The sequence below is a fragment of the Dipodomys spectabilis genome, unplaced genomic scaffold (genome assembly GCF_019054845.1).
Source record: "Dipodomys spectabilis isolate Male_0828 unplaced genomic scaffold, ASM1905484v1 ptg000141l, whole genome shotgun sequence".
NCBI lineage: Eukaryota > Metazoa > Chordata > Mammalia > Rodentia > Heteromyidae > Dipodomys > Dipodomys spectabilis.
The window spans coordinates 5,145,521-5,159,225 of NW_024870818.1; the positions used below are offsets into that span (position 1 = coordinate 5,145,521).

Below are 13,705 nucleotides of genomic sequence, written 5' to 3' on the forward strand. Positions count from 1 at the left end.
CAAAAAATAACTTTTTCCTGTAGGCTAGTTGCTCCAAACACAATGTAATCAACTTAACCATTCATTTCCTTATCCTGGATACTGTACACTAACGGTTTCATAGAAGCATTTCAAAGTGTCCAGAGTCCTCTTTAATCATAAAACTGGGCTACAGTTAGGGTGTTCTCAATTCTGTTGCATCTTGACAACAACAAAAAAGGTCAAGAGTTATAGATTGAGCCATTGATTTTTGGCATTGTCTTTGAAGAAAAAATAGGAAAGATTTTTGTAATTCTAGGCAACTAAAAGTGTAGGTATATGCCTGAAGCATCTTAGGAGGATAAACCAGTGTTTTACTACATTTAAGGCAAAGATTTGTTTATTTGGAAGCTTAAACCTTGTGAGTGAATACCTGAACATTTAAAAATATCTTCGGCCTAGTACCATCGAGTATTTTTTCTCTATTCTATACAGTTGAGGAATGTACATGCTATGTACATGTAGATGTTTAAGTACTATTAATCTTTGAATGCAAATTTGAATGGGTTGAACTCTGTAGAGGTTAACAGAATTAGTATCAAGATTTATGAAACATTTGTTCTTCCTAATCACTGTTGTTTACACGCATTTAAGGTTTAAAACCAATTGTACTGTTTTCAGCGTATCTTACAAATATGTGAAGGGAACTGCTTACACTAAACCATTCAGAAGATTCTGCTTGTTGAGCCAAGGAGTATTCATTAACCCATCCTTGAAAATTTTGTAATCCAGATTAGTAACTATCTGTTTTTAGGGCCCTAAAATCTTCTAGAGTAAGAAAATGAAGTCACTTAAAATAGGTTAGTAGACTTTTTTAATGTTAGACTTGTGAACTTTTTCTGGTCTTTAATAAACATTAGGAAGAATGGACCTTAGAAACTAATGAAGTTAAGGGGTTGATAAGTTATGTATGTAGCTTTTGTTACTTGTGTTTATTGTTTTGTAATAAGTTTAGTCTCTCATACATCCTTTAATTAAAATATATGTAAGAATGTGGTTGAAGCAAAATAACTTGAGAAGAAAGTTTTTGACTGTTCATTTCAAAACTGTATTTATTGGCAACTTCATTTTTTTTCTTTCAGTAATCTATGCCAGCAATTATGACAATGTTAGCAGACCATGCAGCTCGTCAGCTGCTTGATTTCAGCCAAAAACTGGATATCAACCTTTTAGACAATGTTGTGAATTGCTTATACCATGGAGAAGGAGCCCAGGTAAGGTGGCTGACCAAAACTTTATAACATTATCAGAATGCTAAGAAAGTTGTTGAGTAAATTAACCACTTTTTTTCAGAAGGTATTTTATAGTTTACATTAATTTGGAATTGTAAAGTACAGTGAATGTTGGTTTGGAGGAAGAAATTGTATTATGTTAAACATAGTTAAGACTGGAATACCATGGGATGTATTTGTTCTTTTTTTTTTTTGGGTCGGTCGTGGGGCTTGAACGCTATTCACTCTTCAGCTGGTTGATTGCTCCACTGCTTGAGCCACAGCACCACTTCCGGTTACTTCCCTGCCGGGGCTGGCTTTGAACCTCGATCCCCAGATCTCAGCCTCCTGAGTTGCTAGGATTACAGGCGTGAGCCACCAGCACCCGGCTTTATTCTGTTCTTAACTTCAGAACCCTCTATTCTCTTTCATAAGACAGTCAGAAGTACACGTTTTGTTAGATATTAAGGTTCATATGTACCTTAACATGCTTGCAGTTAATACCACTGTTTAAACCCTTAAACTACAGAATTACTTAAGATAGTTGTTTAAAAATCTACTATGAGTACTTCGGCATTATTTGAGTCTGGTGTACTTGTAAAAGTGGTACTATTAGTATAGAAAATGTAATACATATGCATATATATAAATAAATGGGATAAATATGAACCATGTTTTGATCAGTTTAAGGTTTTATTTATTTTTATACACCTAACTAAAAGGTAAGGGCTGGGGCTGTAGTTCCGTGATATGAGGTCCCTGGGTTTCATATCTATACAAAAGAAAAATAGGTGAGGCAAAAATGTGTATAAAATCTTAAATGGTATATGATACAAGAAACCAGGCAACACGTGTGGAATGAAACAGTTTTTGTGGGGTTTTTGTTTTGCTTTGTTTTGGTGGTACTAGTGATTGAACCCAGGCCCTTGCACATGCTAGGAAAGTGCATTTTCATTGAGCTACATCCCTAGGCTGCTAAAATAGTTGGGTATTGGTGAGCACCAGTGGCTTAACACCTGTAATCCTAGCTATTCAGGATGCTTAGGTTTGAGGATCATGCTTAGAAATCTGCCCAGGCAGAAAAGTCCCTGTAAGAATCTTATCTCCAATTAACCTCTCAAAAACTGGAAATGGCACTGTGGTTCAAGTGGTAGAATGCTAGCATTGAGCACAAAAAGGATGAGGGACAGCACCCAAGTCCTGAGTTCAAGCCCTACAACGGACAAAAAAATAAAGTAGTTGGGTGTGTAAAAATTTTTGAAATTGGGTTCAAAATCTTTTTTTTTTTTTTTCTTTTTAGTGCTAGTATTGCGTCTTGAATTCAGGATCTGGGAGCTGTTCTTTAAATTTTTGCTTAAGACGGGTGCTGGTGCTAAACCATTTGAAGCTCGAGTTCTGGCTTTTTGATATTAATTGGAGATAAAGTCTCATGAACTTTGCTGCCAGCCTGGCTTCAAATGGTGATCCTCGCAGTGCAACCTGAATAACTAGGATCATAGGTGTGAGCCATTGGCACCCAATTTGAATTCATAATCTTTTTTTGTTGTTGTTGTTGGTTGTGGTGCTTGAACTCTGGGCCTTGGCCCTGTCCCTGAGCTCTTTTTTGCTGAAGGCTAGCATTGTACCACTTTGAGCCACAGCACCACTTCTGAATTTCTACTGGCTGAATTTCTGGTGGTTAATTGGAGATACGAGACTCTTGATCTTTCCTTCCCAGGCTGGCTTTGAACCATGACCTTCAGATCTCAGCCTCCTAAATATCAGCTAGGATTACAGCATTTGCCACCAGTGCCCAGCCCTCAAAAATCTTTTAATGTGATGAGACAACTGATTTTTTTTTTTTTTTGCCAGTCTTGGGCTTGAACTCGGCCTGGGCGCTGCTGGGCAATGTTCTCTGAGCTTCTTTTGCTTAAGGCTAGCACTCTACCACTTGAGCCACAAGTGCCACTTGTGGCTTCTTTCTGTTTATGTGGAACTGAGGAATTGAAGTCAGGACTTCATGCATGCTAGGCAAGCACTCTACCACTAAACCACATACCCAGCCTGATAGTATTGTTTTGTTGTCAAAACATTAGGTTCTTGGTTGGACGAAGTTAAGTAGAAAGGAAGTTTTTTAGTGTCTTCCCTTCAGTGCAGCCCTCCCTCCCCCCTCTGCAGAGGCTCTTCCCGCGCCCCCCCCCCCCCCCCCCCCCCCAGTTGTGGGGCTTGAATTCTGGACTCAGCTCAAGGGAAATGCTCTACTACTTGAGCCATAGCACCACTTCTGATTTTCTGGTGGTTAATTGGAGGTAAGAGTCTCATAAACTTTCCTGCCTGGGGTGGCTTTGAACAGATTCTCAGATAACAGCCTCCTGAGTAGCTAGGTTATAGGCATGAGCCACCAGTGCCCACCTGTTTGGTTTTTTTTTTTTTTTTTTGAGTCTGGTTGTGGGGCCTGAACTCTGGGCTTGGGCGCTGTCCCTCAATTCTTCAGCTCAAGGCTAGCACTCTACCACTTAAGCCACGGCGCCACTTCCGGCTTTTTTTTTTTTTTTTGCTTATATGGTGCTGAGGAATCAAACCCAGGGCCTCATGCATGCAAGGCAAGCGCTGTACCACTGAGCCAACTTCCCAGCCCTGGTTTTTGTCTGTTACTGGGCTTGAACTCCAGGCCTCTGTGTATCCCGGAGCTCTTTTTTTTTTTTTTTTTTTTGTCGGTCTTGGGCCTTGAACTCTGGGCCTGAGCGCTGTCCCTCAGCTCAAGGCTAGTGCTCTACCACTTGAGTTACAGCGCCACTTCCGGTTTTCAGGTGGTTTATTGGAGATAAGAATTTCACGGAGTTTCCTGCCCGGTCTGGCTTGGAACCGCGATCCTCAGATCTCAGTCTCCTGAGTAGCTAGGATTACAGGCGAGAACCACCTGAGCCCGCCTTTCCCTGAGCTCTTTTATTCAAGGGACTCTACCACTTTGAGCCACACCACCACTTCCCGTTTTCTGGAGGTTAATTGGAGATAAGAGTCTCAGTGTCTTTTCAAAGCCTGGGCTGGCTTTGAATCATTATCCTAGATCTTAGCCTCAAGAGTAGCTAGAATTGTAGGCACGTGTCGCCAGCACTGAGCTAGATAGGAAGTTTTAAATTGTCAGAAATTTGTTTTTGCTAGGTATATTGTACTTCTTAGAATCTGTAAGATGAATACACTTTTTTAATATATTTAGTCAAGAATGATGTATAGGTATTAAGTATGTATAATATAAATATTTAGTCAAGAATGATGTGTAGGTATTAAGTATGTATAGTATTTTCATTCCCTTGTGAAATCCTACAGTACTGTTTTACTATGATAAAAGGAAAGATGGACATTCTGAGGAGAAAAGGTTTATGCTGGGGCTGGGAAGGTGGCTTAGTGGTAGAGTGCTTGCCTTGCATGCATGAGGCCCTGGGTTCGATTCCTCAGCACCACATAAGCAGAAAAAGCTGGAAGTGGGGTTGACATTCAAGTCGTAGAGTGTTAGCTTTGCGCTGAAGAGCTGAAGGACAGCGCCCAGGCCCAGAGTTCAGGCCCCATGACCGACAAAAAAAGAAAAAACGTTCATGCTGTGTATAAGCATGTTAGGCACTTGGGCTGCTTTCCATTTAAACGTGAAAGGTTGAAAAGCATGAAAGTTGGTTGCTTTCAATGAAACTTTTTTTTTTTTGTGCCAGTCCCTGGGCTCCCGAGGTTCTTTTGCTCTAGACTAGTACTCTACCACTTGAGCCATAGTGCCCCTTTCTGGCCTTTTCTGTTTATGTGGTTCTGACGAATCCAACCCAAGGCTTCATGCGTGGTAGGCAAGTACTGTACCACTAAGCTACACTACATTCAGGTATCGAGACCTGGGCGGGGAAGGTGGCTCAGTGGTAGAGTGCTTGCCTTGCATGCATGAGGCCCTGGGTTCAATTCCTCAGCACCACGTAAGCAGAAAAAGCCGGAATTGGTGCTGTGGCTCAAGTGGTAGAGTGCTAGCCTTGAGCTGAAGAGCTGAGGGCGCTCAGGCCCAGACTTCAGACTCCAAGACAGACCCCCCAAAAAAAAAAACAAAAAAAAAACCAGACCTGAGCTCTTTCTGCTTGCTTGTTCACTGTTGTTCACTTCTTAAGCCACACCTATAATCTGGCATCTTGCTACTTAATTGGAATTGGAGTCCTGAAGACTTTTCTGCCTGGGCTGGTTTCAAAGTGATTTTTCAAGTCTCAGCTCCTAGCAATTAGGAAGAAGTCCATTTAGTTTGCTTATATTGATTCACCTGTTGAATCTATTTAATCTCTGTACTTTTTAATCTAGTTGATAACTTTTAAAAGGTAAGATGAACAAGCCAATGTTGTAAACTTATAATCGAATTAGTGGTGATTTTTATCTGGGATATATTGTAATGCTGTATAAGTAATGTTTTGCAGTTTTAGAGAAAGGTAGTTTGTTGTCGTTGGTCGTGGACCATGAACTCTGGCCTGGGCGCTGTCCTTCAGCTCAAGGCTAAGACTCTACCACTTGAGCCATAGTGCCACTTCTGGCTTTTTCCGCTTATGTGGTGCTGAGGAATTAAACCCAGGGCCGCATGAAGGCAAGGCAAGCGCTCTACCACTGAGCTACCTTCTCAGCCCCACCCCCCCCCTCGCCCCCGTTGGTTGGTTGTGAATCTTGAACTCTGGGCCTGGGCGCTGTCCCTGAGCTCTTCAGCACAAGGCTGAAGAGCCACTGGACCACTTCCGGTTTTCCGGAGGTTAATTGGAGATAAAAGAGTTTCACTGACTTTACTGCTCAGGCTGGCAATCCTCATATCTCAGCCTCCTGAGTAGCTAGGATTATAGGCGTGAGCCACCAACACCTGGCTGTCTTTCCTCTTAATCTGTAGATTTATAAAAATTTTTCCTAGGTGGGGTAGTATAGTCGATCATTTAGACATATAACGATGTTAGGACTGGGCTGAGTGCTAGTGGCTCACACATGTAATCCTAGCTGCTCAGGTGGCTAAGATGTGAGGATCGTTGTATGAACCAAGCCTGGGGAAGAAAAGTCATTGTGAGACTCTTACCTCCAATTAACTGTTCAAAAACTGAAAGTGAAGCTGTGGCTTAAAGTGGTAAAGCAGCATTAGCTTTGAGCATAAAGAGGCTCAGGGAGAGTGCCCAAGTCCTGAATTCAAACCCTGTAACTGACCCAAAAAAAAAAAAAATTAGGACTACCTTAAGTTTATTTTTAGGCAAGTGGGAAATGGAGAGATAGGGAAGAAGAGTTGGTGTTTTCTCCAGTAGTGAGGTCTGAAAAATGTCTTGAACTCTATTGCTTAGCAACTAAAATGCTTTCACTATTTAGTTAGAAGCACAGGCAGATGATATGTTTTTTCTTACACTTGAATTTCTTTTTTTGTTTTTTTGCTGTTTAATTCTTTGCTGAGGCTTTAAGATACTAAAAGAATGTTATATAAAGATATCAGAACAAAATAATAAAGATAATAGAATACATATGCTTAGAGGTAACTTCAGAAGTTAAAATAATATGAAAGAAAATGATGTGTATGTAGTGATTGGAATGCATTGTGGTAGTGTGGGAAGTGTTTATTTGTAGAATGTTCATCACTTTAAAAGATTTAAAGCATACCTGTAACCCTAGCTACTCAGGAGGCTGAGATATGAGGATTGTGGTTCCAACCAGCCTGGACAGTAAAGCCTGAGACTCTGTGAGACTCTTTATTTCCAATTAATCACAGAAAAATCCAGAAGTAGCACTGTGGCTCAAGTGTGCAAAAGGAGCTCAAGGACAGAGCCCAGAATTCAAGCTCCAGGACTGGCCAAAAAAAAAAAAATAATAATAATAACCACTAGCAATGTGACTAGGATAGATATGGATTTTATTATGTAAATCTGCACATAAAATCATAGATCACTGGTTAGATTCAAATTACTTAGTGGATTTACTCAGAATAGAGTTAAAATTCTGGTCCTAAAAAACTTGGTATCACTTGTTTTTGCATTTTTATCATTTTCTTACATGAAACTCTGGTATCTCTTTAATGAAATAAAATTTTAAAATGTGTATGGTTAAGCATGGTAGTACATAGGTGTGATCCCAACAGCTGAGGCAGGAGGATTGCAAGTTTGATGCCACTCTAGGCTATATATCAGATCTGTATAAATGAGTTAAGTGAGTAGTGAACAAGTAGTAAGTGGGTAAGAAAATGAGTGAATAGGGCTGGGAAGGTGGCTCAGTGGTAGAGCGCTTGCCTTGCATGCCTGAAGCCCTGGGTTCGATTCCTCAGCACCACATAAGCAAAAAGAAAAAAGCCGGAAGTGGCGCTGTGGCTCAAGTGGTAGAGCGCTAGCCTTGAGCTGAAGAGCTGAGGGACAGAGCCCAGGCCCAGAGTTCAGGCCCCACGACTGGACCCCCGCCCGCCCCCCTCCCCCCCAAAAAAAATGAGTGAATAGACATGTAAATTGTAATGCTTAACCTTTAGTCTCAGATCTTCATTGTGGGGCTGGGAATGTGGTTTAGTGATAGAGTACTTGCCTACCATGATTGAAATCCCAGGTTTGATTCCTCAGTACCACATAAATAGAAAAAGCTGGAAGGGGCGCTGTGGCTCAAGAGGTAGAGTGCTAGTCTTAAGCAAAAGAAGCTCAGGGACAGTCCTCAGGCAGGACCTGAATCCAAGCCCCAGGACTGGAAAAAATAAAAAACCCTGGATTTTTCCTCATTGTGGAATTTAGGTAACTTACTTCTCACATTCCATTATGGCTTTGTTGAGTTTCAGGAGATGGAACTACTATAAATTAAGTTAAAAGTTTTAAACAACAGCAGTATTTCTTCTTCTTGATGAATAAGATAATTTTAAATAAGATTGTGTCCAATAATTTGTTAATACGAAAGCCCAAATAAGCATATGCTTTTTTGATTTATTTTTTGTGCCAGCCCTGGGGCTTGAACTTACTGCCTGGGTGCTGTCTCTGAGCTCTTTTGCTCATGGTAAGCACTCTACTATTTTGAGCCACAGCTCCATTTCTGGCTTTTTTGGTGCTTAAATGGTCACAAAATTTACTGTCTAAACTGGCTTTAAATTATAATCCTCAGATCTCAGCTTCCTGAGTAGGTAGGATTATAGGTATGAGGCACTGGGGCTTGGTCAATCCTTTTTTTTTTGCCAGTCCTGAGGCTTGAACTCAGGGCCTAGGCACTGTCCCTGAGCTTCTTTTGCTCAAGTCTAGCGTTCTACCACTCGGGCCACAGATCCACTGAATTCTGGACCTTGTTAAGTTTTAAAAGTTTTTCAAACTTTTTGCTTATGTACATGTATGTATGCTGGTACTGAGTCTTTAACTTAGGGTCTGGGCATTGTTTCTGAGCTCTTGCTCAAGGCTTGCCTTCTACCCATTGCCACAGCACTTCTAGAGGCTGCTTAGGCTGGCTTTGAACCATGATACTCAGATCATAGTGAGGATTATAGCTGTGACCACTGGTGCCCTACATTTTGCTTTTAAGTTTTGATTAAATAGAACAAGGAAGAACCCAGCTAGAGCTGGGCGTCAGTAGCTCATGCCTGTAATCCTAGCTACTCAGGAGGCTGAGATCTGAGGATCGTGGTTCAAAGCCAGCCTGGGCAGAAAAGTCTGTGAGACTCTTTATCTCCAATAAACTACCAGAAAACTGGAAGTGGTGCTGTGGCTCAGTGGTAGAGCGCTCGCCTTGAGCTGAAGAGCTGAGGGTGCTCAGGTCCGGAGGAACAACTCCCAGGCCCAGAGTTCAAGCCACACAATCAACTGGAAAAAAAAAAATCCAGCTAGGCTACAGAATGGTAGAAGATTGACCTGTAATTTTTTTTTTTTTTAATGGTAAGGTATTCCAGGGGTCAAACCTAAGCAAGGCCTTGTGCATGCTGAGCAATGCTGTAGTGACTGAAATATAACACTCCCAGCTCAAGATTGCACTTGTTGCAAAAAGGAAAAAAAGAGCCAGTATAACTTCTTTTGTAAATATATATTTATATTATCCAGAAAACTTGAGTTAAAGTGAAGAAGCCAGTTGTATAATGCCAACATGACTGGATCTTTTCTTTTTTTGGCCAGTCCTGGAGCTTGAACCCAGGACCTGGGCTCTGTCCCTGAGCCTCTCTATGCTTAAGGCTAGAGCTCTACCACTTTATCCATAGCTCCACTTCTAGCCTTTTCTGTGTATATGGTATGGAATAATTGAGCCCATGCATGCTGGGCAAGCACTCTACCACTGAGCCACATTTGTAGTCCATGACTGTATCTTAAAAACTTAGATGGAAAGGGAAAATTGTAGAAGAAATTCTAAATACTTTATTTGGTGATACTAAGCATTAGACGAAACTTTCATGCATGATAGGCAATTTTTCTGTCATTTAAGCCATATCTCTGGATTTCTATATGCTAGTAATGGAGAGTATTCAACTGTACTTTATGGAAGTCATGCGTGTGGGATGAAAATATGGACGACAAAAAAATAAAGTTCGTGGAAGTGATTACTTTTTTTTTGGTGGTGGTACTGGTTTTGAACTTCAGTCATTATCCGTCCTAGGATGGCATGCTTAGTACTTGAGCCATGTCCCTGGCCCTTTGAACTATTTTTCTAGTAGATTCTTGACATTCTTCCAGATGATGCTTCTTTTTTTTTTTTTTTTTTTTGGCCAGTCCTGGGCTTGAACTCTGGGCCTGGGCACTGTCCCTCAGCTCTTCAGCTCAAGACTAGCACTACATCACTTGAACTACTGCACCACTTCTGGCTTTTTCTGCTTATGTGCTGCTGAGGAATTGAACCCAGGGCCTCATGCATGTAAGGCAAGCACTCTACCACTGAGCCAACTTCCCAGCCCTATTTGTTTTTGAAGTAGCTGAGATGGCAGGCCACTGCTCCCAGCCTTTTATTGATTGAGATGGGATTTTAAGAACTTTTTCCCCTCAATGAGCCGTGATTCTCCCAATTCTATCTTCCTGAATAGGATTACAACTGTGAGCTACTGTGTTCAGTGAAAATGATAACCTAAGAGATGAGATGTCATTAGGGAAAAGTACAATAAATTTCATGAATGTTTTAGTTTTTCTATGTTTTTGGAGGAAAAAAAAAGTGTGGTGGTATGTATTTATAATGAGAGCACTTGGTAGCCATTCAATGCCACATAGTGAGTTTGAGGCTAGATGGAACTAGATAGTAAGAACCTGTCTCAAAAATAAAAATCAGTAGGATGCTGATGGCTCAGGCTGGGTAATCCTAGGTACTCAGGAGGCTGAGATCTGAGGATCAGGGTTCAGAAGCCAACCTAGGCAGGAAAGTCTGAGACTCTAATCTGCAATTAACCACCAGAAAATTGGAAATGGGATTGTGGCTCAAAGTAGTAGTGTCTAGCCTTGAGCAAAAGAGAGCTAGGGACAGTGCCCAGGCATCGAGTTCAAGCCCCATGACCGACAAAAGAAATAAAGTAAAAGTCAGCCAGGCGCTGACAGCTCACACTTGTAATCCTTTGCTGAGTCAGGAAAGTATGAAACACCTCAATTAACTAGCCAAAAATCCAGTGGATAGTAGAGCCGTGGCTTAAATGATAGAGCGCTGTGAGTAAAAGGCTAAAGGGATAGCTCCCAGACCCTGAGTTCAAGTTTCAGTACCATTGCAAAGTAAACAAACAAAAATAATGAGAATGAAAACTGATAGGAGTTGGATGTGTAACTTTATGGTAGAGTGTGCTTTATAGCATGTTCTAAACCCTGGGTTTAAATCATAACACACACTTGACAAGTACAACAAAATGTTAATACTTAATTGGAGGTGATGAGAGCATGGGTGTAATATTTGTAGGTCTTCATTAATTGCTTATTTAGTACTTGTCCAGGAGCTGGAACTCAGAATATGTGCCTGTCCTTGAGTTTGTTTGTTTTTTCCTGCCCAAGGCTAGGGTTCTACCACTTGGGCCATAGCTCTACTTGCAGCTTTTGGGTAGGAAGTCTCACAGACTTTCCTACCTGTTCAGGCTTCAAACTACAATCCTCAGCCTCCTGAGCAACCTGGATTACAGGTGTAAACCACCATTTCTCCCTGGCTTGTAGGTCTGATACAGAAATTTTTGTATGTGAAATAATATTTGGGATTTCAAAGTGGAAATAGTGTGATAATAAGGTCTTTTTTAAAATCACAAGAGACTTGATGTATATATTTAAAGTTAGGAGTAAGTGATGAGGATGTGTTTACTTCAGAATAGATCTTTATTAGTATTTAGGTTTTTTTTTTTTTTTAATCCGTTGTGGGGCTTGAACTTAGAACCTGGGAGCTGTCCCTGAGTCTGTGCTTAAGGTTAGTGTTCTACCACTTGAGTCACTTCCAGCTTTTTTGAGTGGTTAATTGGATATAAAAGTCTCAAGGGACTTTTCTGCCCGGGCTGGCTTTGAAGCATGATCCCCTCAGATCTCAGCCTCCTAAGTAGCTAGGATTACAGGCTTGAGTCACTGGTGCCCCTCTCAGTTGTTTGGTTTTTTAATATCTGGGCTTGACTTCATACTGCTCACTTTTTTTTGTTGATGTTGTTGGTCGTGGGGCTTGAACTCTGGGCCTGAGTGCTGTCCCTCAGCCCTTCAGCTCAAGGCTAGTGCTCTACCACTTGAGGCATAGCACCACGTCTGGTTTTCTGGTGGTTAATTGGAGATAAGAGTCTCACAGACTTTCCTGCCTGGGCTTGCTTTGAACAGCCATCCTCAGATCTCAGCCTTCTGAGTAGCTAGGAGTGAGCCGCCAGCACCCAGCCTGTACCACTCACTTTTGAAGACTGCTATATAATAACTTGATTTGCCTTGAACTTGATATATCCTGGTACAAGAACACAGGCATGAAGCATCAGACCTTTATGTATTTCATTTTTGAGATAGATTATTACTTTGTATGGCCCAGCCTTAAACTTGAGATCTCTATAACTGTATTTTCAGAGTATCTGGAATTAAAGGTGTGCACCACAAACATATATCCTTGATTTAAAGTGAGACTTTAATTATAGCTTCATTTTAAATTAACGTAATGATACTTCGTACTTTTTTGTGCCTATCCTGGGGCCTGGACATTATATCTGGACTTGACATCATACCACTCACTTTTTTTTTTGTTGTTGTTGTTGGTTGTGGGGCTTGAACTCTGGGCTTGGGTGCTGTCCCTGCACTCTTCAGCTCAAGGCAAGCGCTCTACCACTTGAGCCACAGCTTCATGTCTGTCCTTTTGGTGGCTATTTGGAGGGAGATAATAGTCTCATGGACTTTACTGCCTTTGCTATAATCCTCAATCCTTAGATCTCAGCCTCTTGAGTAGCTAGAATTAAAGGTGTGAGCCACTGGTGCCAGCTGCTTTGTACATTTTTATTAGGTAATTTCTTGTAAATGTCACTTCTCAAATGTTTTTGAAAGTTGGTAGAATCTTTGTTATAGGATTTGTGCTTTAAGTGCATTACATTTCAGTGAATTTAAAATAATATGTTAGTTGAAAATTCTTTTTGTATATTTTAGCAAAGAATGGCTCAAGAAGTACTGACACATTTAAAGGAACATCCAGATGCGTGGACAAGAGTTGACACAATTTTGGAATTCTCACAGAATATGAACACAAAAGTAAGCAAGTGGTGGTTTTAAAATCTGTTATTTCTTTTCTTCCAGTCTTAAACTTTGAGGAAGGTATCTCACTTTTAGTATTAGCATCTGTTATAAAATCATTTTATACTGTTAACTTATTTCAAAATTTAGTCTTAAACATAGTTAATTCTTGCACATAGTCCTGAGTTATGAAGTTTTGTAATTGGGACTAGTATGCAAGGTGGCATTTTTTTTGGGTGGGGGGGATTGTTTGCTTTGTTCTTTTTAGAACATGTATCCAGGTCTAAGCATAAATTCTGAATGATATTCAGAGATGAAACATGAAAACAAGAATTATTTTGGGCAAGTAATCAATATAATACAGGCTAGATCCCTCCAATCCCAAGTCATACGGACAGTTTAAAATCCTGCTCCCTGGTACCAATGATTTGAATGAGATAGCACTCAGTTTTTATTTGCAATTTTAAATGTCATAATTCGGGTCCTTTTTTCTTAAGTTTGAACAGAAGGGTTGATCAAAATGTGTTTTGACTGTTTTAGGCTTGATGATTCACACTTCTCTTTAAACTGCCTTTAAGTAATAAAATACCATGGCATTCTGTTTAATACACAAAAGGTTTCCATTTAATATACATTGTGTTAAAACAGAAAGTAGCCATGTTCACATCTGTTTCTGAAATCAGACTGTGTTAATTTTAAAATATTAATTAGTTTTGACATCTTGTAAATTTTAGGGCAAAAATACAGTCCAGAACTTCCTCAAAGTGCTAACCTTGAGTAACCTAGCAGTGTTTGCCTGTTTGCTTGCCTGGTAAATTTTGCTTTTTATACTGACAGACATTACTAATGTTTAAGTTGATTTATCAACAGTATTTTTAAAAACTC

At 40.5% G+C, this 13,705-nt stretch overlaps 1 protein-coding gene across 2 annotated transcripts in view; it reads left to right on the forward strand.

The window, feature by feature from the left end:
* Xpo1 (exportin 1) overlaps positions 1-13,705 on the forward strand; it is a 53,909-nt gene that overhangs the window by 2,583 nt on the left and 37,621 nt on the right. For both annotated transcript variants that reach the window (XM_042691132.1, XM_042691134.1), the window contains exons 2-3: positions 1,101-1,232; positions 12,737-12,838. In XM_042691132.1, the coding sequence (XP_042547066.1) occupies positions 1,107-1,232; positions 12,737-12,838 (228 nt within the window). In that variant the 5' untranslated portion in view covers positions 1,101-1,106. The remainder of the gene's footprint in view (positions 1-1,100; positions 1,233-12,736; positions 12,839-13,705) is intronic.